Source organism: Oryctolagus cuniculus, chromosome 2 (genome assembly GCF_051225735.1).
Source record: "Oryctolagus cuniculus isolate XC-2025 breed Fujian yellow rabbit chromosome 2, ASM5122573v1, whole genome shotgun sequence".
Classification (NCBI taxonomy): domain Eukaryota; kingdom Metazoa; phylum Chordata; class Mammalia; order Lagomorpha; family Leporidae; genus Oryctolagus; species Oryctolagus cuniculus.
In genome coordinates this window covers 198,041,587-198,066,709 of record NC_142868.1, presented here as the reverse complement: position 1 = coordinate 198,066,709, position 25,123 = coordinate 198,041,587, and the positions used below count along the sequence as shown (strand labels likewise).

General features: G+C 52.0%; 1 protein-coding gene across 15 annotated transcripts in view; it reads right to left on the bottom strand.

Annotated features, from left to right (window-relative positions):
• The window catches only part of MBOAT2 (membrane bound glycerophospholipid O-acyltransferase 2), a 123,594-nt gene that overhangs the window by 77,684 nt on the left and 20,787 nt on the right, over positions 1 to 25,123 (bottom strand). For 9 of the 15 annotated variants that reach the window (XR_016230648.1, XR_016230649.1, XR_016230647.1 and 6 more), the window contains exon 2: positions 439 to 584. The exons of 3 other annotated variants lie outside the window; for them this stretch is intronic. Coding sequence is in view for 4 of the 12 variants with exons in the window: in XM_051833321.3 (XP_051689281.3) it covers positions 439 to 584 (146 nt within the window). In the remaining 8 variants the exon portion in view is untranslated. Of the gene's footprint in view, positions 1 to 438; positions 585 to 19,641; positions 19,706 to 20,996; positions 21,527 to 25,123 lie in introns of those variants that run through there. 3 more of the 15 variants (XR_016230650.1, XM_089327850.1, XM_051833320.3) reach the window with 2 other exon arrangements.

The following is a 25,123-nucleotide window of genomic DNA, read 5'->3' as shown; positions in this document are numbered from 1 at the left end:
CTGTCACTTTGTCACTCAAATAAATAAACAAATCTTAAAAATAAGAAAAAGTTTTAAAAGTTGATCCTGCTGGCGCTGCGGCTCACTAGACTAATCCTCCGCCTGTGGCGCCGGCACCCCGGGTTCTAGTCCTGGTCAGGACGCCGGATTCTGTCCCAAGTTGCTCCTCTTCCAGTCCAGCTCTCTGTTGTGGCCTGGGAAGGCAGTGGAGGATGGCCCAAGTGCTTGGGCCCTGCACCCGCATGGGAGACCAGCCATTTGTGGGGTGAACCAATGGAAAGGAAGACCTTTCTCTCTGTCTCTCTCTCTCACTGTCTTACTCTGCCTGTCAAAAAAAAAAAAAAAAAAAAAAAATTTGATCCTGACTATGTCTTCCTACACACTCAAGTCTCAAATGTATCCAAACAGTCATCATGTAAATACAATCAAGAGACTTACCATCCAAAGCAAAACAGTGCAAGATAAAGACCCAAAAGGGTAGCGATTCCATGTCTTATAAAGGAGCTGGTTCTGCTTGCGTGCAGGTAAGTTCGAAACCAGATGGCTGCCAGCAAGGCAAAGAGTTGGCACACTACGAAGTTGACCTGTGACGGAAAATCAGGAGTCTGCATTAGTGACACATTCTTGGGTTTTTCATTCAGTGTTACATTTAAACTCTCAGGACAAAAACACCAACCTGGCAGTTTTACAAAATTAACAATAAAAACAGTTTTACAAAAGTTAAGATCTTCTAACTTACAATAATCAAGGACAAAAACCCAGACCTTCCCAGGGATGAGCCTAGTCCAGAGCGACAGGCCAGTGCTGGGCTCCTGGCACCGGGAGGGGGAAGGTCAGGACCCCACCCTCAGCGGCTGGCAGGAAGTGCTCCAGAAGGGCAGGAGAGCAGCCCTGGGAGGCTGAGACGCTGCGAGAACGCGTGTTTCTCCCAGGCAGCGTCTTCCCACAGAACGCTAAGGAAATATGTCTTTAAAATCTGCAAATAAAAGACATCTCCACAGAAGACAGCCCAGTATGTTCTCTTTCTTGCATTATGAGGAGAAAACAGAGCGACACTGCTGGGCACGGCCTCAGTGTCCACTGTTCCCTGAAACAGTATGAGCAAAAGCCTGTTTGGAAAAAATACACTAATTTTCTGAACACATCAGGAAGTCAGAAACCCTGATATTAACCACTACACCTGTGCAGCTTCTTGCAGTAAAAAATCTTCAAATATTTCTTCTTTTTTTCAAGTATCTTTTAATTAACAAAAATTCCTAGAGCATCCACAGTGGGCAAGCACGGGAAACATAAACATGCCAAGTCCTGTGCTAACCTGGAGGACTCTAGAACCTGAGGGGAGCAAACACAGACAGCAGGAGCACCCCCTGCACACTGAGGTCTAGTTACCCCATGAAGTGCCTTAAGACCACCACGGAGAGGGGCCGGCACTGTGGCAAAGCAGGTCGAGCCTTGGCCTGCAGGGCTGGCATCCCATATGGGTGCTTGTTTGAGCCCTAGCTGCTCTACTTCTGATCCAGCTCCCTGCTAATACGCCTGGGAAAGCAGTGCAAGATGGCCCAAGTAATCAGACCCCCACACCCACGTGAGAGACCTGGAAGAAGCTCCTGGCTCCAGCCTGCCCTGGCCCCAGCCTCTGTGGCCATTTGGGGAGTGGACCAGTAGATGTTAAGATCTCTCTGTCCCCCTCCCCCCATATCCCCTCTCTAACTCCTTCACATAAATAAAATAAATATTTAACATAAAATAAAAAGAACAGCATGGAGGAACATGTAGGGGTCCAAATCCCACCAATCTACTGGGAACGACCCTGCCCACTACCTCTCCTTCCGTAACAGAGCTCGGCTAGCACAACAGCATTCTAGCACCACCAGCACACAGAAATTTTCAGAATCTTAAAAAAAAAAAAAAAAAAAAAAAAAAAAAAAAAAAAAGATTGATTGATTTGAAAGTTAGAGTTACAGAGAGAGGGGAGAGACAGAGCTTCCATCTGCTAGTTCACTCCCCAAAGCCACAATAGCCAGGGCTGGGCCAGGCTGAAGCCAAGAGCCAGGAGCTTCTTCTGGGTCTCCCACATGGGTAGCAGGGGTCTAATCACTTGGGCCATTCCCCTGCTTTCCCAAGCCGTTAGCAGGGAGCTGGATTGGAGGTGGAGCAGCCGGGGTGCAAACCGGGGCCCATATGGGATCCCGGCACTGCAGGTGGCGGCTTTACCCACTCTGCCACAGAGCCGGCCCTTTACCAAATCCTTGTAGCTACCTATTTTCAACACTGTCAACTTTCAAACAAATAAAATGGGAATTGGTCTCCCTCCAGGCACCAAATCAGAATCTTTGGTAGACAGGCCCGAAAGTCTACATTTTTAAAAATTAAAGTTGCAGGTTCTTACCCACCCAGGACACAAAATCAGCATGCTGGACAGGGCGGGAGAGGGCATTCCAAGGGGAACACCCTGACATGAAGGAGGCAGCAGCAGGGCCTGTAAGTGCCCATGAGCTCGTGTGGGCAGGGGTCATGGGAGATGACCACGACCAGTGCCAGAGCCGTGGGGACCGGCCACTAGATGCAGGGGTGAGGGAAAGACTGTAAGTCCACGTAGGATGAGGATGGCAGTCATGACCCAGAAACATGGGGAAGGCTAGCAGTTTGGAGGGAGAAACAAATCCTGCCTCGTGCACACTTGGTTTGAGAAGGCCCCAAGATGCGTGTGCACACGCCGGAGTCTGCAGTGCAGGAGGGTGGGTGTCTGTCTGGGCACCTTGGGCTGAATCCTAAAGGCTGGCAATGGCCATGACCAAGGCCACTGCCCCAGGAGCAGCTGGAGAGCAGTCTTTTGAGCAGGGCACTCAAGAAGCCACGGTCACTGTCAACTGTTTTAGGGCACCGAGTCCAAGCCAGGCACCTAATCTAGCATACTGGTGACCCTGGTGAGATTTACTGAGACGGTTCAGAGCCACAATACAGGCGAGGATGCTAAGTGACCAGTCTGCAACCACACGGCGTAAGAGTAATTCCCACATTAACCACTCACAGCTAGGAGAGCTGTGCACTCCGCTCCCGGGTGAGTGGCAGACACGCATCCAGAACACAGTGTATCACGTACTGGGCACAGCCCTTGGAGAGCCCGAGGAAGGAGCAGTCAAGTCCCCAGACTGGGGTAAGTGTCCAGAAGGCCCGCCCAGGACTTGGACCTTGCAACTGGGCTAGGAGGGTAAGACGGCTGGGGAGTCTGGGGAGGGGAGGAGCTTTAGGAGAGGGGCAGCAGGACTTATACAAGAAAGACGTCCCAATAGAGGCATCTCCCCAGACACCCAGATAATTGTCGTGAGGGTCCAAACCATGATGTGGGTGGGGAGGGGTCAGGGAGGCAAACGGATCCTGGAGAGGGAGAGGAAGGACTTAGGACTATGCCTCCCGGAGTCCAAGAGGAGGTTCTGCTGAGGTCTGACTTGGCTACAGCCCGTAGACCCCGACCATGTGCCCGGTGGTCCCAAGGCTGCCTCAAGGGTCTCTCAGAACAAGGTGCTAGGCTGCTGTTCTACTCAACCAACTTAGGGAGCAAGCTCACACAAAGAGGTGGTGCCCGGAGCCCAGCCCTGCCTGCCTGAGCCCAGCGCGCCACGGTCGCCACTCTGCTGGGCCAGCCCCTAACTTCAGGAGACACATCAGAGCACCAGACGCACGCGCTGCCAGCTGTGACGGACACTGCCTCGCTACTTCACGAAGCATCAGCACACGGCCACTTCTCACAGCCAATAAGCACGAGCAAAACACCCAGCGTGCAGTGAGCGTCTGTCTCTCTGCTTTGGCCTTTTACAGACCAACTTTTTATACTAGCTCTCTTCTGTGTGTTCTCTCGGAACCACTCCGGCGAAAACACAACCCTCGCAATCTGCAGGTTCCACATGTGCGGATTCAAGCAACCACAGATCAAAACTGTTCCCCAAAATAAACACACACACCACAGTGCGTCTGTAGTAGCAGGTACAGACCTCTCGTCATTGCTCCCTAAACAATACCATCTATCCTCTATTCGCACAGCTTTTTTACCTTGTATGAGGTCTCTAGGAGGCATGCAGAGGCCGTGGGCAATCCTGTGCCATTCTGGACAAGGGACTTAGGCATCCATGGGGGTCCTGGGACCACCCTCCAAGTAGCCTGAGGGACAAGTGCCTGCCCTTCAAATGACAGAACATTCCAGAGAACGTGCTTCAGAGAAGCTGCCTCCAGCAACTTGAGAGTGGACGGGAGGGCAGCCTGCCGCAGAGGAAGGAGGAGGGGGGAAAATCTTAGCTAATTCAAGACTTACAACATCCTCTGCTTTCTACGAGAAGATTTTCTGTGGAGAAGCACAGCTTTACATGAACAGAGACAGTGCTCTCTAAGACGTGTGTTTTACTTGAGGTGGTGAAAAGTCTTCTTTTTTTTTATGTAACTATTCTTTTTTAATTATTATTATTGATAGAGTTAGACAGTGAGAGAGAGAGACAGAGAGAAAGGTCTTGCTTCCGTTGGTTCACTCCTCAAATGGCCACTATGGCCGGCGCTGTGCGATCCGAAGCCAAGAGCCAGGTGCTGCTTCTTCCTGGTCTCCCACGCAGGTGCAGGGGCCCAAACACTTGGGCCATCCTCCACTGCCCTCCCGGGTCACAGCAGAGAGCTGGATAATCTATGAAAGTCTTGAGAGGTGGTCACTGTTGCCTTCATTTCATATCCATCAGACGAAACTGCTACCCTCCTTCCTATAAACCCAGGGGACATCTCTTGGCGCCTTTCCACACAAAGAGCTCCTACACCTCCTCCAGTACACTGTCTGGTAATTTCCGTCAGGAATCAGCATTACAGTTGTCCCGTCCTGCGGGACAGCAACTGGGGCTGAGCACCTTGTGCCGTCTTCACTCCACAGCATTGACCGATGCTAATGATCTTGGGTGGGCAGTTTTCTGATTGAGAGGCAAAAAGAACTTTCTCACAGTTGGTACCTCTAATATATTATTGGCTTCATCTGGTTACAGAGTCATCCCAAAGTACTGAATACAATACATGTGGCTGGAAAAATTTCATCAGAACCTATAGGAGGACAGCTCAAAATTTGGAAAGCCGATGTGTGGATGGAGGTTGCGGAGCGTTCGGTGGCTTGGAAAGAGTTCCGGAGATGTGCTTCACGACCGGCAAAAATCCAGGACCCCAGAGCACTGGGGGACGCTGGATTACCAATATGAGGCTATCTGAGTCACGACACCAATGTTATATCTCAATGTTAGCAGTCGCAAAGCACACCGGACACCGGAGCAAGGAAAAGGGTTTATTGGGGAACAACCTACAGACCGGAGTGAAGGGGCGGCGAAGGAAAGAAGGGGAAAGAGAATATAAGAGAGAGAAACAGAGGAGAGGAGCTAGCAAGGAGAGAAGAGAGAACAGAGAAGAGGAGAGCAGAGCCAAGAGACCAGAGGAGGAGGCTAGAGAGAGGAACTGAGAGAGAGCAGGAGACAGGAGAGAAGGGGCAAGAGCAAGAAGTCTTTGCAACACCAGGTGACTGGGCTCAGTTACTGTGGAGCAGCAAGGTCTGGAAGCCTGCTGGTCGCGAAGTAACCTACATCACTTTGAAGTCATAGCACCAAAACTAACTTATGTTTAAGAACAAAGAAATTACTAACGTCACAAAATAAACTTATAAAAGCATTTAAGTAACTTAAAAGCCTTTTCAAAGAGAAAAACACAGACATAAAGATTGCCAGATGTTTACCATGTAAAGACTGCAAAGCTACTCATGGCAAGATGAAAAAAGTCAGAATCATGAGAAGTGGGGGAGGTAAGACTTGACCAAGAGCCACTCGTGTGCACACAGAACTCTCACAGGGACACGGGGAAACACGAGCCATCCATGGGAAAACCGGGCACAAGGCACCAACACTGCACAGTGTCATGTCCCATAAAAATCCCTCCCAACCGACCGCGGTGAAGGACGAATGAAACTGAGCGAGACGTGGCTCTCCCTCCCAGCGCTGCCCCGCTCTGAGCAGCTGGCAGCCTGCACTGCTCGTCAGGCGTCACTAAGAACCGCCATCAAAATGTCATCTTTTCCAAGGAACTCCACACGGACAGCGTGGCCCCAGCAAAGCGTCCCTGGGCACAAGAGGGCTGTGCACACAGAAAGAGGGAACCAGGGCAGGCCTGTCCTGGACCCACGAGAGTCCTCCTTTGACAGATCTACCCAGGCGGGGCCTCTGCCTCCCCAGAGGGGCCCGGCCAGCCTGGAGGTCAGAGGTCCCCAGCGCCCCCACTCCCTCCAGCTCCCTGGCACGTGCGCCCAGCACATCTGTTGCTCACTGAACGGCCCCGATATCTGCTCCTGCGAGGACCCAGACAGAAGCACTGCACAGTGACAACCAAGTTAACCTGCACAGCCACCCTACTCACTCAGCTCCACCATCAAATCCATTTCAAAGACGAAGAAACCCAGACAGACAGGGCTTAGAGACACAACTCATCTCCAGTCCAGCAGTCGGGATCCAGAGCCTCAGACCCTAACCACTATACGACACTGTCTCCTCCATTTAAAAACAGACGCCAGGTAGAGTAACAGTCCACACACAACTGCGGTGGTCCCTGGTGCTGACCGGCCTCCCTGCCTCCAGGTACCTCGTAGATGTCAGCTGAGGTTATGTGTGTCACCTCCAGGCCAGGATGAAACTCCTTGGAGCTGTCCTTCTGCCTGTGACGTTCCAGAAATGAGAAGGAGCAAATGCATGGTCAGGTGGGGATGGGAAGAGCAGCAGCGCCAGGAACCTCCTGCATCTCATGGGCTGCCCACCACACGCGCACCTTCAGCTGATACAACGCGCTCCAGGCAAGAATGCAGCAGACCACATAGTCTAAGATAAGCACCAATGGCTCAAGGATATAAATTTTATCTATCAATCACTCACTACATACAAATTTAAAACTGCGGGGCCGGCCCTGTGGTACAGCGGTTAAAGCCCTGGACGGAGGCGCCAGCATCCCATATGGGCGCTGGTTCTAGTCCCGGCTGCTCCTCTTCCTATCCAGCTCTCTGCTATGGCCTGGGAAAGCAGTGGAAGATGGCCCAAGGATGCACCCATGTGGGAGACCCAGAAGAGGTTCCTAGCTTCAGATTGGTGCAGCTCTGGCAGTTGTGGCCATCTGGGGAGTGAACCAGCAGATGGAGGACCTCTCTCTCAGTCTCTGCCTCTCTATAACTCTGCCTTTCAAATAAATAAAATAAATCTAAATAAAAAAATTAAAATTCCTATGGTCCAAGCCCTTGGGCTCCTGTACCCACGTGGGAGACCTGGAAGAAGCTCCTGGCTCCTGGATTTGGATCAGCCCAGCTCCGGCTGTTGCAGCCATGGGGGAGTGAACCAGCAGATGGAGGACCTCTTTCTCAGTCTCTGCCTCTGTTAACTCTGCCTTTCAAATAAATAAATAAATCTTACAGAGAAGTGCACCTTACAGACAGAAAGAGACACTGTGTATGCACACCCCACTCAGTAGGAGCCAGCTGTCACTCAGGATTAGCTAGACAGCCACACAGTCTCCAGACACTGTCCATCCCATCCTCTGCTAACCGCAGGTGTTCAGGGAGCCTCAGAGGGGGGCCAAGCACAGGGCAGGGCACTGTGCTTTATTGACGAGGGTGGCCCACGAAATCCTCATAACCATCCTGCGTGACCAGGCAGATCACTGTAGATGTGGGCTGCTGCCACACAGAGACCTGGACACACCTACCCACCAGCGCGGGCACCTCCACGAGGGCGGGGATGGACCAAGACAGAGGACCGGAGACTCTGCGGTGTTTCCTGTGCTGCACACACAGGGAGCCTGCTGTGCACGTCCTCCCTTCCAGTCCACTGCCCCCACTCCTCCCACCAGGAGAGAGCAGGCTGCACGTTTCCACACTGATCACCGCTGTGTGGTCTTACACCGCATCGCTCTGAATGCCAACTCTTCATACACGCCTGCGGTGTTCCACTTAACGCTACTGCTGACTTGCACCCATCTCACTCGCTGACCGCTGTCCAGACCCCACTGTTCCACATCCAGATACGGCTCTGGGCGGGGCAGGTTCCCCTCGAACAGACAACCCTGAAGAGCCCTGCTGCACATCTGCGTTTCTTCACACCCAAGAGGGGGGTGAGTCCCCTACTCTGCATTCTTGACAACAGTTGGTGCTGTCAGACTTCACATTTTCGCCAAGTTAATGAATATAAAATGTTATTTCATTTGCATTCCCCTGACTACTAAGCCAGGCTGAGCGTTTTTCATGTTTATTAGACATTCAGCTTCCTTCCATCCTTTGTCCATTTTTCTACTGGGTTGTCTTTTTCTTGGTGATTTTTTAAGAGAATTCTTTCTATACTTGAGACTGACCTTCTGCGAGTAGCTTTTCTCAGTGCATGGCTTGTCTGCCTTTCAACTTTTGTTCATGGTGTCTTTGCCAATGGCAATTTCTTTTAAGGTCTGTGTGTAGCCTCAGCTTTTGCTTTATGCATACACATGCAACTATATAATATGAACAGTGACTGGGCTGTTCTTGGGCTAGTTTTTTTTTTAAGATTTATTTATTTGAAAGCCAGAAATACAGAGAGAAGGAGGAGAGAGACACACACACACACACACACACAGAGAGAGAGAGAGAGAGAGAGAGAGAGAGAATGTGTCATTAGCTAGTTCACTCCCCAAATTATCAAAATGGCCAGCGATGGACCAAGCTGAAGCCAGGAGCCTCCTCCAGGTATCCCACGTGGGTGCAGGGGGACCAAGTACTTGAGCCATCTTCCACCGCTCTCCCAGGCATGCTACCAAGGAACTGGATTGGAAGTGGAGCAGCCAGGACTTGAACTGGCGCCCATATGGGATGCCAACACCACAGGCAGAGGCTCAACCTTCTACACTACAGCACCAGCACCTAGATATTTTTTTGTGATTTTTTTAACAAAATAGTTCAAGTGTGCTTATATCATGGACTCAAAAAAGTCAGACTATGAATTTTCTACTTATGACAACAAAACCTTATAGACCTTATCTATTTTCTACTTAAACAAAATATCTCAGTGCTAACATTTTCCAATTCTGAGTGCTGAAGTCTATTACATTTAAACCTAGGTTATCCTCACTGCACATGAGATGCATGTTGTCTCGGTTTAAAGTGACAGGCGGGGGGGCCGACGCTGTGGCACAGCAGGTTAAGCCACTGCCTGGTGTTGGCATCCCATATGGGTGCCGGTTCGTGTCCCGGCTGTTCCACCTCTGATCCAGCTCTCTGCTGTGGCCTGGGAAAGCAGTGGAAGATGGCTCAGCCTCCAGGCTCTTTCTCCTGCACTTCCCGCAGGACCCAAGTTGAACCTGATCTTTACCATTTCTCATTTTCACTAAGGGTGCCTGGACTTTAATTAAAATGTGGATGGCAGGCGCCGCGGCTCACTAGGCTAATCCTCCGCCTTGCGGCGCCGGCACACCGGGTTCTAGTCCTGGTCAGGGCGCCGGATTCTGTCCCGGTTGCCCCTCTTCCAGGCCCGCTCTCTGCTGTGGCCCGGGAGTGCAGTGGAGGATGGCCCAAGTGCTTGGGCCCTGCACCCCATGGGAGACCAGGAGAAGCACGTGGCTCCTGCCATCAGATCAGCGCGGTGCACCGGTCGCAGCGCGCTGGCTGCGGCGGCCATTGGAGGGTGAACCAACGGCAAAGGAAGACCTTTCTCTCTGTCTTTCTCTCTCTCACTGTCCACTCTGCCTGTCAAAAAAAAAAAAAAAAAATGTGGCCAAGAAAATGTAAAAACGTTACTTACAAATCCACACCATTTCCACACCAGACTGGCCTGTTCTCTTGGAAGCATCACATCCCTCCCTCTCACGGGACGTGGAGAGGGAGTCCCGGTGGTGTTTAAATGGGCATCACACAGCACACCGCACCACCGCACAGATCTGAACCTTTCAGGGTGATGGCCACCAGCCACTTGTGCCTATGAGCACTCTTATGAGACAACTTCAAAAACTTCTTGGAAAATGGAATGAAAAGGTGAACTTATTTTGCTACAAAATGTTTCAGAAATCTTTGGAGTCAATGATGCAGTGCAGCAGTTTAAGTGGCCATCTGCGTCACCAGCATCCCATAATGAGCACTGGTTCCAGTCCCAGCTGCTCCACTTCTGGTCCAGCTGCCTACTAACGCACCTGGTAGAGCAGAGCAAGATGGCCCAAGTGCTTGGGCCCCTGCCAACCATGTGGCAGACCCAGATGGAATTCCAGGCTTCTGGCTTTGGTCTGGCCATGAGGGGATTGAGCCTGTGGATGGGAAATCCCCCCCACCCCCATCGTCTCTCCCTACTCTCTGCAACTCTGCTTTTCAAATAAATAAATCCTTAAAAAGAAGTTTTGGGGGGCAATGTTGCAGTGTAGTGGGTTAAGCGGCCGCCTGCAACACCGGCTTCTCATATAGGTGCCAGTTTGAGTCCTGGCTGCTCCACTTCCTATCCAGCTTCCTGCTAATGTGCCTGGGAAAGTAGCAGAAGATAGCCCAAGTGCTTGGGCCCCTGCACTCACATGGGAAATCCAGATGATGCTTTGGTCTTGCCTAGCCCTGGCCGTTGAGGCCACTGGGGAGTGAACCAAAGGATGCAAGATATTCTCTCTCCCTCTCTGCCTTTCAAATAAATAAAATCTTTTTTAAAAAAAATAATGTTTTGGCTGGCGCCGTGGCTCACTAGGCTAATCCTCCGCCTGCAGTGCCGGCACCCCGGGTTCTAGTCCCAGTTGGGGCGCTGGTTCTGTTCCGGTTGCTCCTCTTCCAGTCCAGCTCTCTGCTGTGGCCCGGGAAGGCAGTGGAGGATGGCCCAAGGGCTTGGGCCCTGCACCCGCATGGGAGACCAGGAGGAAGTACCTGGCCCCTGGCTTCAGATCGGCGCAGCACACCAGCCGTAGCAGCCATTTGGGGGGTGAACCAACGGAAGACCTTTTTCTCTCTCTCTCACTGTCTAACTCTGCCTGTCAAAAAAAAATAATGATAATTTTTTGAAATCCACACAGTTTTCACAATTCACATTTTCCATCAACTTTTTTCTCCCACAATTTGCCTGAACTTTAGTCTCTTACATTTACGTTTTAAGTATCCCCATGAACTTTATGAAGACCCCCCTCAGATGTGGCTATACCAACTGTGCTGTGTTTTAAATGCTAAATACATACCAGGCGTCAAAGATATAGAGGAAAATTAAAAATATATAAAACATCTTATTAATAATTTTCATATTGATCACATAAACATTTTAAATATATTGGTTAAATAAAATACATCATAAACATTCCTCACCTGACCCAGCTCTCCTAGTCTCGTTACTCTTCGCGTCTTTGAAATTCTACATGCATTCAGCATGTGACTCCCATTACACTCCTTTTAGACAGTACTTACACATCCGACCTACTTTATTCTGAAAATTTTAAATTTTCTTCTTTCCTTTTATGAAAAAGCTATACATTAAACTGCCACACATGCCAAGCAAAAATTTGTTAATTACGTCTACATCAGAATTAAGCATCTACAATAAGCCAATAATTTATATAATAAACTTACAGTAAAAAAAAAAAAAAAAAAAAAACAGAACAAGACAACCCTTAAATTTCAAGACCACTCCAAATCTACAAAGGCAGCCCAAAAAATCGACTGTAACTACATCCACTTCTCCACTGAGGGAGTACACAGTGTGTTGTAACGTGACAAGTGACAAGTTACATCTAAGGACAAGTGCATCTCGGTAAGTTCCCCCTCACAGTCAAGAGCAGACTTTGAGACCTTGCCCCTATGGGAAGGGAGGGAGGAAGAGACAGACACTACGCAGGGCCCCACCCTCAGCTCCACGGGCGGGCGCTGCAGGCTGCGTCTGTGAGGGACAGCTACATAGCAATCACATGCACACACAGCTCGGATTAGACTCTCAGACACCACCCCTTAGTGTTTTATTCCCCAAGTCTGAACTGAGACCTTGAATTTTTGCTTGTTTGACTTCCCAAGCCAAAACTGATGTGCAGCTAAGTCTGGAAAATTATCCTCATTAGCCAGCCACGCTCATCTGCAGCAACTGCAAAAGTCATGCAGAAATGATGAGGCCCACAGGCGAGCAAAGTAACCAGTCCTTAAGTCGGTGAGAACAGTGTTCGCCATCCACACCTAACACTTGCTAAGCTTTTCAGGTCTGACAATACCAGGCGTGGGCTTCCAAGTAGAGCCATGGGATTTCTCACGCACAGTCAATAATCCGCTACCCGAGAAGCGCTCCATGTTTTAAGCCAACCGTCCCTACCTGTGACTTCTGGAAGCCTGATCACCTCCAGAGGACAACACCTCAAAGGTCTGCAGGGCGCACAGCCCTCGCACCTCAGCGCTGCTCCAGCTTCTCCCACGTCCTCCTGCAGGGCACTTTCTGAGCTCCTTGTCAACTCGGCCCAAACCCATCAAGTAAGGAAAACAGGTTCCCCTCCACTTTTGACAGAACAATTTCTGAGTCCTAAAATATTAATATATTTTAGAAAACAAAATATCTTGGCCGGCACCGTGGCTCACTTGGTTCATCCTCCACCTGCGGTGCTGGCATCCCATATGGGCACCGGATTCTGTCCCGGTTGCTCCTCTTCCAGTCCAGCTCTCTGCTGTGGCCCGGGAGGGCAGTGGAGGATGGCCCAAGTGCTTGGGCCCTGCACCCGCAAGGGAGACCAGGAGAAGAAGCATCTGGCCCCTGGCTTCGGATCAGCGCAGCGCTGGCCGTAGCGGCCATTGGGGAGTGAACCAATGGAAGGAAGACCTTTCTCTCTGTCTCTCTCTATAACTACCTGTCTGTAACTGTCTATAACTGTCTGTCAAATAAATAAATAAAAATTAATTAATTAATTAAAAAAAAGAAAACAAAATATCTCTCCAGAGATGCTGAAATCCATTAAAAAGTATTAGGGAGGGGGCCGGTATTGTGGCACAGCAGAAAAATCTGCTGCTTGCAATGCCAGCATCACATATGGGCACAGGTTCATGTCTTGGCTATTGCTGGCCTGGGAAAAGCAGCAGAAGGTGGCCCAAGTACTTGAGCCCCTGCCACCCATGTGGGACACCTAGCTGAAGCTCCTGGCTCCTGGCTTCAGCCTGACTTAGCCCTGGTGGTTCAGCCATTTGGGAAGTGAACCAGTGGATGGAAGATCTCTCTCTCTCTTTCTCCTTCCTTCCCTCCCTCCCAACTCTCCCTTTCAAAAAATAAATAAGTCTTTTTAAAAATCCATGTAACAGTACCTGCAACTAACAGTCATAATCATGACCCCTAACTGATGAGTGTAGATTTTAAACACTGCACTTGAATTCAACAATGCAAAATTCAGTACTGAAGTAGCTTCCAAAATTCTCCCAGTTTTCCCAATTATTAATTGAAATAATCTACCAAAAACCATAAAAACAAAACTTGATGGTTTTTTATATAGCAAGTAAGCATCAGAGCCAACGTCACTTACCAAAATATATGACTATAGAAACAGACAAGAGGAGGGAAGGATTCACTGTAGACTCAGACGCAAAAATATCACATTCATCAACTTAACATACCAACCTACAATCTTCACATGATCAGGAGACACATGAAATAAAAATTAACTGCTCCATGTACGTGTATGCATGTGTGCACACACACACAGAGTGCCTACAGACCAAAAAACTATAACAGGACAGCAAAATAAGCAGAGTGCAGACAGGCATGGCCAGTTTTCAGAAAAAGAATTACAACTGATTCACCCTTACTTAAAGATGCTCAAACTCAATACAGTGAGAAATGGAAACTAAAATCAGCATAAAATAACATTTTCCCCCACCACACTGGTACAGCTGCAGCCCGTCAGAGCTCACCGTAGCATCAAGGGAACAGGCACCCTGGCATTGGAGCAGACGTGCAGACTGGCTGGGCTGAAGGGGCAGCGTGGACGTGCGGGAGCCGCATGCTCTCACGCTGTGTATGTGCTGCAGCACCCACGGGAAGTGGGAAGAGACAGGAAGCGGTAAAGCCGGCAGAAGGCTCTACAGCCCCCGCCAAGGCCGAGGCGGCCCTGCCAGCACTAGGATGCAGTGAGCTTCCAGACGGCCCAGGGCAGCAGACGACATCCTTGTAGCGAAACCCTGACTCTGTCCAGCAACGAGGCTGCCATCTGCTTCAAGAGAAACGAGACCCTCTCCAAGTCCCAGTGGGGTGACCAGTGACAGAACTCAACCAATCACGGTCTACAGCTCGTTCAGGGAACACGCCTGTGCTGCGACTCGTCAGGGAGAAACGAAGCTGGCGCTAGAGTCTCTGTCAAAGACGGACGCAACGAACAATGAGCACTGTGGATTTCACCTGCAGACTGCGCAACTGAACAGAAAGGCACCTAGGGAGCAGCCGCAGGGGAATAAACAAGAACGCAAAACCCAAAGACTTAAAAACCAACACCGCAGTGCCTGCTTCAATTCCGGTTTCCGGGTCCTCGCTCCAGCTTCCTGCTCCTGGGATGCAGGGTCCCTACCACCACGTGGAGGATCTGGACTGTGTTCCCCAGGCCCAGTCCTGGTCACTTTGGGTATCTGGAGAATGAATCAACAGACAGGAACTCTCCCTGTCTGTCCCTCAGCCTCTGTATCTCTCCTTTTCCACTCCTTCTCCCTCACCCTCTCTTCCTCTCTCCCATCTGTTTCTCTGGTCTTGAAAAACAATCTTTTTAATTTTAAAGAATATAGCAGTTAATATCTATCTTCCCTCTTCCCTAATGGCTTAAAGCTTTTAAAATAATTGTAATTTTAAATAAACACAAGAAGCGTAGCAATGTATTCTATCCACTAGGCGGGCAGCACTTACTGTATATACTTGATGGATGAGCAGCGTGGACTCACTTGCTCCTGAGCTCACAAGACCGCAGAAGCACAGATAACAGTAACAGTGACTCCTACGTCTTGGGACAGGCGGGCGCCCAGGACCCTGCGACCCCACAGAGATGCACTCGGCTGCTGGCTCAGGACTTGGGCAGAGACCAGCACAGAGAAAACCCAGGGGCCGATGCTGTCTGCACCTGGCAGGCTCTCTGGGGGCTCTCTCCTACCTTCTCAATTATACGGCCACTGCCTATCCTGATCTCACACCAAACACACTGGGTGTAGCCAGGGAAGAACCCTGCTCTACCAGGCCAGGCCTGCACCTTACCCACAACATTCTCGCCTCCCAGACAGCGGCACAGAAAACTGCAGGGCTACAGCCCTAAGTCCTCCTGCCAAAGCAATGTCATTAAAAACAGCCAGAATCCCAGAGGCTGATTAACTGACAAATCCCGAGTGTATTCTCAGATCGTCACAGAAACCGAAAGCAGGAAGCTCTTCTAGCACTCAGAACAGAAGCAGAGGTGATTTAATCAAGACCTCGCAGAGATTAGAGGAGGTATCTTCTACCCACCAGGTAACGAGAGCTGTATCAATTGGATCTCAGTCTTAACCAACTGCATTATACTCCCATGAACCAGAAGGTAGTTATTTACACTCCCCTGTGGAATTAAGAGGTACTAGATTAATTGGATACACAGCTGCTAAACGTTACAGCGCCAATACAGGCATCCAGTGAAACAGGCACAACACAGACTGAAAATTAACAAATACAGCTCAACATACATCCCAAAAAACCACAGAACACAGAGGAGCTGGGCCCCCGCCTGCCCACAACACCATCACACTGCCCTCGCCAGTGGCTACGAGACGCTCAGTCAGCCCTGGGCAGAAGGAGGGGTGAACACGGAACCCCTTCACTAAGTGAGGCAGGTGAGTCCGTGTGTCTTCCAGCGTTTGTCCCTTAGACCACTGCAAACAGTCCTAGCAAATCACAGGTCCTGCTGAGGGGAGAGGGAAGGAGTCTAAATCCATGACCCCATACGAAGATCTCAGCAGCTACAAAGCAGGTGTTCCTTAGCAATACAAAGGTACGAACCAGGACACACCACAGCACAGGGGAATCTCAAAATAACTAAGATGCCAGGAAACAGAATAGTGCAACCTGTGTGACTCTAGCTATAAAAATTTCTAGAAAGTGCAAACCAGTCTTGAGTGACCCAAACTTTATCAGTGGCTGCCTGGGGCCTGGGGGCAGGAGGGGAGCGCTGTGCAGGGCAGGGTGAGGCTTTGGGGAGCCACGGACACGTCCACTGTCTTCACTGTGACATGGGTGGACTCCTAGGCCAAAACGTCAAAGTCCACACTTTCAGTAAGCGCAGCTCACTGACCACCTCAACCACCAACTTCCCCTCCGCACACAGGTGCTCCACCACTCAGGCCGCAACTCAAAAGCACACCCCCAGCTGCTTATCACAGACCCCGTGTCACCAACGTGCAGCACTTAACCGCCACCTACCATGATCCTGTAGGTCTCCTTACCTGTTTATCCTTGCTGGGAAATTCTCTCTGAATTCCTGCTGGACTCTCAGGAAGAGCCCAAAAATAAAGTGACCCTTTCCTGATCCCCTGGGCAGTGCTCGTCTCAGGGGCCCAGGCACTCCTCTCTGCTGACAGCGGCCAATTTCAACTGTCCTATCAATTTCTTTTCTTTTTTCTTTTCTTTTTTTTTTTTTTTTTTTTTTTTTTGACAGGCAGAGTGGACAGTGAGAGAGAGAGAGAGAGAGAGAGAAAGGCCTTCCTTTGCCGTTGGTTCACCCTCCAATGGCCACTGCGGCCGGCGCACCGCGCTGATCCGAAGGCAGGAGCCAGATGCTTCTCCTGGTCTCCCATGCGGGTGCAGGGCCCAAGCCCTTGGGCCATCCTCCACTGCACTCCCGGGCCACAGCAGAGAGCTGGCCTGGAAGAGGGGCAACCGGGACAGAAGAACTCAGCTGCCTCCTGCTCATCAGATTTTTCAATACAACAACTCACAGACATGTTGCTTTGACTGTGAAATTGCACTGCCTCCCACTAACACAGCATACGTCTCAAAAAGGACCAAGTCGATATAAAAAGTATTAACTTCTAATGATTGGCTTGGGATCTGAGATGCCCTGCCTTTGGCCAAGAGCCAGGTAAACATGTTTAATTTCTATTTTCTGGAGTTTCAAAGTTTTCAGACACTGCTACCAGAAAGCTCCAACTATTCTGCCTCTTGCTGTCACACATGTCAATGACCTCACAGTGAGTCATCAGGCTCCCTGGAATGTCATTTCAGCAGAACAGGGGCTGTTACTGGTGTAGTTCATTGCACCCCACGCCTCTTCCTGGCATGCCCTCACCTTTATAAGCGTGCGGTTAAACACGTGCAAGCTCCATTCTGTGTGATCTTATGTAGGCTGCCGTGTCACTGGAAACGTAAGGCACACGGTCACTGGCACACGTTCTCTCCCTGCTGTTGCTCAAAGCCATCGTGACACCAAGCACCATCTGGACAGTAATTCCCAACCACAAGTAGGCCTCTGAACTATGCCTGAGCACCTCAAGAAGTTCATGGGAGATGGAATGAAAAGATGAGTTTATTCTGGAGCAAATATTTTGAAATCCACACATATTTTATTCCCAATACACATTTTCCATGAACTTTTTTGAAAGACCCTCCTACAATGTCATGTGCTACACGTGCTACACCGATGGCAAGAGATCAGCAAGATTCTCACCTAAGAAGTGATCTCACTTAAGGTGTGCTGGGGAAGCAAAGCTCAACTCAGAGGTATGCACGCCAATCTACAACCAGCTCCCAACAGTGCTGTCTGCCCCAGGGCTAGCGAGAGGGCTGCAGATGGAAGACCATCTGGACCGCCCCAGCCAGAGACTGCCAGCTGACCAAATATTTACACCACTCCAAGGTGAGTGAGTGCTGCCCAGCCTTGCGCAGTTCATATAGATCATCGTGATAATCAGGGGGTCACAGACAACAATTACGAACCAAGAAATGGCCGGGTTCTGAGGGTGGTGCAGGTCAGTCGTACTAAGGAAAGGAGAGAGTCAAGTCTGTGAACAAATTAATAAAGATGACCCTCAAAACAGTGCCCTCACCCTCATATGTCTAAGACCCCTTTGCTGGGAAATACACCCAACACCATGGACACTCGTGAGAATGAGTCTCATGTGAATGTCACCTGTCATATCACAAAGGGCTGATATCACCCAGCAACCAGAGACACAAATCCTTGCTCCAGCCCTGACCAATCAACTCCAGCACTTACAACCTCTGAGACTTACAAACTCTATGTAGAAAAACAAACATATGCTCTGCTCCCCGGCCAGCTGTGCTGACGTGTGCAGACCCCACAGGCAGAGCTCCAGGACAATACAAGACGACAAGAAAGGGAACTTTTATTGAAACAACAAGACAACATTCCAGTTCACACGCACCAAGACAGCCATAACCAAAGAAACCCGGGTGGGCTTTGCCACAACAGTTAAGCTGCCGCTTAGGATGCCCGCACTCCGTATCCAAGGGCCTGGGTTCAAGTCCTGGGTCCACTCCCAGTTCTGCAAATGAGTGCCACGGCAGGCAGAAGATGATAACCCAAGTAGGTGGGTCCCTGCCTCTCACAGGGGAGATCAAGACAGGGTTCAAGGCTTTTGGGTTTGGGCCTGGTTCAGCTCTGGTTGTTTGCAGGTATTTGAGAAACATACAGTAGATGGGAAATGTTTATCTGGCTCTCTGTCTTCAAACAAGATGAAAACAAATTTTAAAATTTTAAAAGACATGGGACCAGCGCTGTGGTGCAGCAGGTTAACGCCTTGGCCTGAAGCGCTGGCATCCCATATGGGCACCAGTTCAAGACCCGGCAGCTCCACTTCCGATCCAGCTCTCTGCTGTGGCCTGGGAAAACAGTAGAAGATGGCCCAAGTCCTTGGGCCCCTGCACCCACGTGGGAGACCCGGAAGAAGCTCCTGGCTCCTGGCTTCGAATCGGTGCAGTTCCAGCTATCGCAGCCACCTGGGGAGTGAACCATCGGATGGGAGACCTCTCTCTCTCTCTCTCTCTCTCACTCTCTCACTCTCTGCCTCTCCTCTCTCTCTGTGTAGCTCTTTCAAATAAATAAATAAATCTTTAAAAAAATTTTAAAAGGCATATATGCTAAGTGAAAGAAGCCCACGTACTGTATGATTCCACTTTCATGAGATGTCCAGAAAGGCACATCTGTGCAGATGGAAAGTATCAGTGGTCGCTTAGGGCTGAGGGAGCTGGGAAAAATGAGTGAGAGATTTCCTTTTGTGATGAAAATGCTCCATGAGGCAGGACGATGGCTGCACCGTCCAATGAGCTGCACAGCACATAAATCATAACTTGTAAAGCTGTTAGAATACAGTGTGCATCACCTTTAAATGCTATCTACACCTTCCAGCCACCAAACAGCACCTGTCATCCGGAAGAGGACAAGCACCCCCGCCCCAGGCAGCGCACGAGGCGCTGTCCCAGTCCCTGGCCCTCCCTGGGGCGTTTCAGCCGAAGCTGCCGAACACAGCTCTCTTCCCGGGAGCACGGAGGAGCTGGCTGCATCTGGAGCCTCCCCTGCGGCAGACAGGGAGAAGGGGCCACCCCGCCAAGAGTAGCAGAGCGCGGACAGGAGCAGCGGGGAGGGACAGAGCACGGACAGTACTGCAGGGGCATCTGTGTGAAGTGGGTCTGTGCGACTCACCTCCAGGAGACTGCTAATACCTCACCTCCCGGCCAGCTCCGGCTCTGTGTGACTGGTAAACTTCCTAAGGATCCAAACAAAAGAAAACTAAACCCTTAGTCTCTCATGCCCAATAAAAAGAAAGTAAACACCGGAGAGAGCACACACAGCAATGGTTAAAGAAGTCAGATGGACTTATGTTCAAATCTGAGTCCATGGTTGACCTAAGTGACCTTGGGGGCACTCTTCAACCTCTCCAATCTTGTTATCACTTCCACAAAATGCGAGTTCAGAGTTTAGATTCCTTAAAGCAGTGGTGGGGAAGCACTTGGCTCATGGACCGTATAAAGCCTGTGAAATCATTCGGTCCAGCCTTGCCAAGGCAACCACGACCAGGACAAAAATTCCATCAATCTACAGCAAGCTAATTTTTAAGTTCATAATTTTACACGGCCTGAACAACGGTATACATATCCAAATGGCCCCTGGCAGAGGCAAGGTTCCCTACCCTGCCTTGAAGGGAGGGTAAGGTAAGGATTAATGAGACAACCCAGGGAAAATTCCCCACACGGTTCCGTCACATGGCAACACTGAAGCACAGCCTACGGTTCCCAGGTGCGTGTTCTACCTCCACAAACGCAGCAGAGCGCAGCGTGTTCTACCTCCACAAACGCAGCAGAGCGCAGGGAAGCTCGGGTTTAGAGCAAAGGTCGCTGAGGAGACTACAGGCCAGGCTTAGAGAAAGTGCACCCGGCTTCATAAAAAACGTCTCTCCTTCGTTTGCAAAGCTCATCCCTAAGATGTCAGAGGGTAAACACGAGCCAGAGCCGGACGTTCATTCATAGAGCCTTCGAGGTTCCGGCCAACCTCGCAGCAGTTTGGTCACGGCCACCCCCTTTCAGCCTGAGTCTGCACCGCTCTGGGAAACCACTCCTCACTGCGCTGGCCAGCGCCAGGCCACTGCTGAGGCTGGCAGCGCGTGGGAGACCGCCCCACCTCAGCCACGCAGGCTCGGCCGGGCCTCTCCCCCCAGAGCCTCGGCGACCCCCGGGCTCCCAGCTCCGGGTCTGTCCACCCGGCGGTGAGGACCGGCCGAGACGCCGCCGCGCTCAGGCGAGCACAGGAGCTGCAGCCGCGAAGACGACAGGAAAGGCGCCCCGCCGGCTTCCGAACCCCGCGGGAGGACGCCGTGCACCGGGCGGGCGGACAGCTCCGAACTCGCCTCGCCTCCTAACGCACTGCCGGAGGAAGGAGGCCTGTCTGCGCGGCAGGGCCGAGGCCAGGGCCCACACAACCGGCCCCGCGCAGGCTCCGTCCGCACCACGCGGGGCACAGCGCGCCTTCACCGCGACCTTCTCCGGCACACACACACTCACACGAGGAAGCCTGGAACCCACGGACTGCACGGCCGCCCACGGCGACTCACGACCTGGCGATCCCCGGGCGAGGCGCGGGCAGCCAGCCATTCGTTTCCAAGAGGATGTCACACAGAATTCACGCAATTTCTTCCAGGAAACAGAAGTGACTCCGGCCTGTGTGTAAACTTCGCGCCCGCGAGTCTCTCCGCGCTCTCGGACCCACGCGCGCGACCACCTGGCGCCAAGACGGCCTGGACGCAGCGTTCACCGTTTACGACGGCAGGCCGTGTCGTCATGATCTCCGCCTGAAGAACCTCCTGAACACGGAGACCAACCCTGACCGCGCTGTCAGGTCCCGTGTACGTTAACAACGCCACACGATGGGCTGCCATCCAGCCTCTAAACAAGGAAACCCTGGCACACGTGAGGACATCGCGGGAGTGAAATGAGCCAGGCACAGGCAGCCCCACGCGCGGGCTTCCACTCCCGCGAGGCGGCGGAACACGCGGAGAGCCGAGAACTCGGGCTCTGCGCATGCGCCAACGCCAATCCACGCCTGCGCCTGCCCGCACGTGCGTGTGCAAGTGCGCGTGCGCGGCAAGCTTGAGCCCAGCCCGGCGACCAAGATGGCGGACCTCACAGGTCTTGCCCCGAGGTTATTTAAGACGTGGGTATACCGCGCTGAAGAGATGCAAGGCAGTGATTTCAGGGGGACTCACCCCTCCCCGGGGAGAGATGGGAAGGGGGCCTGCGGGGAGCCTAGATCGGCCTTCGCGCGCGCGCACACACACACACACACCCAGCGCAGCGTGGCTGCGTTCACTCTCCCAGAATCTGACTTTCACGCCGTTCCCCAGGAAACGGGGGACGCAGCAGCACAAGAAACTGGAAACCCGGCACTGTGCGGAGGGAGGGAGAGAAAACCGTAAAATTTCCCGGTGCTGACTTAAAACTGCATTTTCTAGCAGTAGTGGAGCAACCTTACGTACACGGGCGGCCCGTCCCCTGCCGGCCTCGCGAGCGCATCAGCAGCCGGACCGGACCGCTCGGAGCCGGCGGAGGGCAGGGTGAGCGGCGGGCCTGCAGGCGGGGACCAGTCAGCTGGCCCTGTGTCCCTCTGGGAGGGAGGCGGCAGGACTGGTCCGCTGGCTGCTGCAGGCTCCCGGGCGGCTTTCACGCAGCTAAGCCCACTCTAAGCCGCGCTGGCCGGGGATGAAGTCAGACTCGGGGAGGCTCAAGACCCGCACTTTATCCACGTGCTCTGCGGAAGGCGAGTGTCCGTGCAGCTTAACCTCGCCCACCACCGCGACCAAACGGCCGTCTCTACCCCATCACAACAAGTCTCAAGTACAAACTCTTCAAAGACAGGACTGAATCCGGAGCGCGTTTCTGCCTCGAAGTCCACCGCCACCTGAACTCGCGTGGCGGCAGGAACACCGCAGCCCCACAGCCCCACAGCCTCCTGCCCCAGTTCCGCCCCGGCGTCTGCCCGGCTGCTCGGGAGCTGCGTCCCCTGGACCCCTCTTTCCCTCCGCGTATTCCAGCCCCCCGAAGTCCCCTCGGCTCCGAGAGCGTGCCCCAGAGAGACCGGCACCTGCCAGGGCCGCAGCAGCCTCACCCCAGCTGCTCTCGCCACCAGCCAACTGCTCTGCGCACAACACCTGCCAGCTACCCTACGCGCGGGCTAGCCCGATGGCTAGTGCAGAGTGGAGTGTGGGGTGAGAAGGGAGGCTGCGGTGGAGACCCCGAGACACCTCAGCCCCGACCAGAGGTCTCCCCCGCAGTGCTCAGTCACAGCCAAGGCCTTTGCCTCTGACACAGGAGGAAGGTGACGCATCATCTCCGGTCTCCCTCGCGAACAGCCCAGCCCGACTAATCATGAGAAAAGCATCAGACAAACCCCACTTGAAGAACATTCCGCAAAAATCCCTGACTGGGGCTGGCGCTGTGGCGCAGCGGGTTAACGCCCTGGCCTGAAGCACCAGCATCCCATATGGAAGCGGGTTCTAGCCCCGGCTGCTCCTCTTCCTATCCAGCTCTCTGCTGTGGCCTGGGAAAGCAATGGAAGATGGCCCAGGTCCTTGGGCCCCTGCCCCCGCGTGGGAGACCTGAAGGAAGCTCCTGGCTTCGGACAGGTGCAGCTCCGGCTGTTGCGGCCAATTGGGGAGTGAACCATCAGATGGAAGACCTCTCTCTCTACCTCTCCCTCTGCTCTCTTTGTGCAACTCTTAAAAAAAAAAAAAAAAAAGGTCCTCCAGGCTGTCAAGGTCATCAAAAGCCAATGAGAGGCCGGCGCTGCGGCTCATTAGGCTAATCCTCTGCCTGTGGCGCCGGCACACCAGGTTCTAGTCCCGGTCGGGGCACCGGATTCTGTCCTGGTTGCCCCTCTTCCAGTCCAGCTCTCTGCTGTGGCCTGGGAAGGCAGTGGAGGATGGCCCAGGTCCTTGGGCCCTGCACCCGCATGGGAGACCAGGAGAAGCACCTGGCTCCTGGCTTCGCTGCCATTGGAGGGTGAACCAACAGAAAAGGAAGCCCTTTCTGTCTCACTGTCCACTCTGTCAAAAAAATAAATAAATAAAAATAAAAATCTGCCAACTGGATAAAGTTCAGCAGGGTCAGCTCACTGGTACCCCATCTGCTCTCAGCAAGGGACTGGAATTAGCCAAAAGCACACACTGGCTCCCACGTCAGAAATGATGCCGGGCCCCCAGGTCAGATGGCTGCACACGGCCTCTCTGTGCCCCAGGCTTCCTCACACGAGGCAGCTGTATTCCAAGGACAAACACTCCGAGGATGAGAGAGAAACAGAGCCACGAACAGATGAAAGCTGTATTTTTTTTTTTTAAGATTATTTATTTTGAAAGAGTTGCAGAGAGAAAGGGAAAGATCTTCCATCGCTGGTTGACTCCCAGTTGGCCGCAACGGCCAGGAGCTTCATCTGGGTCTCCCACACGGGTGCAGGGGCCCAAGGACTGGGCATCTTCCACTGCTTTCCCAGGCCACAGCAGGGAGGTGGACAGGAAGTGGAGCGGCTGGGATGCAAACCACCGCCTGCATGGGCTGGCAGCAGCTTTAATCACTACACCACAGCGCCGGCCCCAGCCACCCCGTTTAAAGATCGGACTTCAGAATCACGTAGCACCGCTTCCACCATTCCACTGTCAGCTGGAGCAGTCACAAACCCATCCAGGTTCAAGGGCAAGGGAAATGAATCCAGTCTGGACAGGAAACCACAGGGTTCTAAGAAGGCAAATGCAACGGGAATGCTGCTAGGACGTTTTAGGAAAACACAGCTGCGATAGGCTGGAATGTGAATGTGAATTTGAGGGAGGTCTCCCAAAAACATGGGTGGCAAGAGAGATCGTCTGCGACAGAATTCATGTAGAACGGCCAGTCTGACAGTTCCACAAAGAACACAAAACACAACAGCGGGAAGAAACTTCCAGAGAAATGACCTGAACTCCGTCCCAGAGCTAAAGAACACAAGCCCCGGGCCGGTGCTGTGGCTCACTAGGCTAATCCTCCGCCTTGCGGCGCCGGCACACCGGGTTCTAGTCCCTGTTGGGGCACCGGTTCTGTCCCAGTTGCTCCTCTTCCAGACCAGCTCTCTGCTGTGGCCCGGGAGTGCAGTGGAGGATGGCCCAAGTGCTTGGGCCCTGCACCCCATGGGAGACCAGGAGAAGCGCCTGATCCTGGCTTCAGATCGGTGCAGTACTGGCCATAGCAGCCATTACGGGAGTGAGCCAATGGAAAAAGAAGACCTTTCTCTCTCTCTCTCTCACTGTCTGTAACTCTTCAAATAAAAATAAATAAAAAAAAATAAAATAAAAAGAACACAAGCCCTGGAATTGAAGGAATTTAGCAAGTATTTACATAGACACAATAATGCAAAGTTTAACATCAAAAAGATAAACAGAAGATCCTAACAATCTTCAGGAAAGAAAATCTGCAAACTATCAAGAGAACTAGACATGAGCAACGCTGTATGATGAAAAATAATAGAACACACCTATTGTTAGAAGGGTGTCGCTCCCCCTCTTTGTGGAGGAACGACACTAAACCCTGCCTAGGTTTCCTATCCGAGTCACGGCACCATTATGTCGCTCCCCCTCTTCGTGGAGGAACGACACAGGACCCTGCGCTGT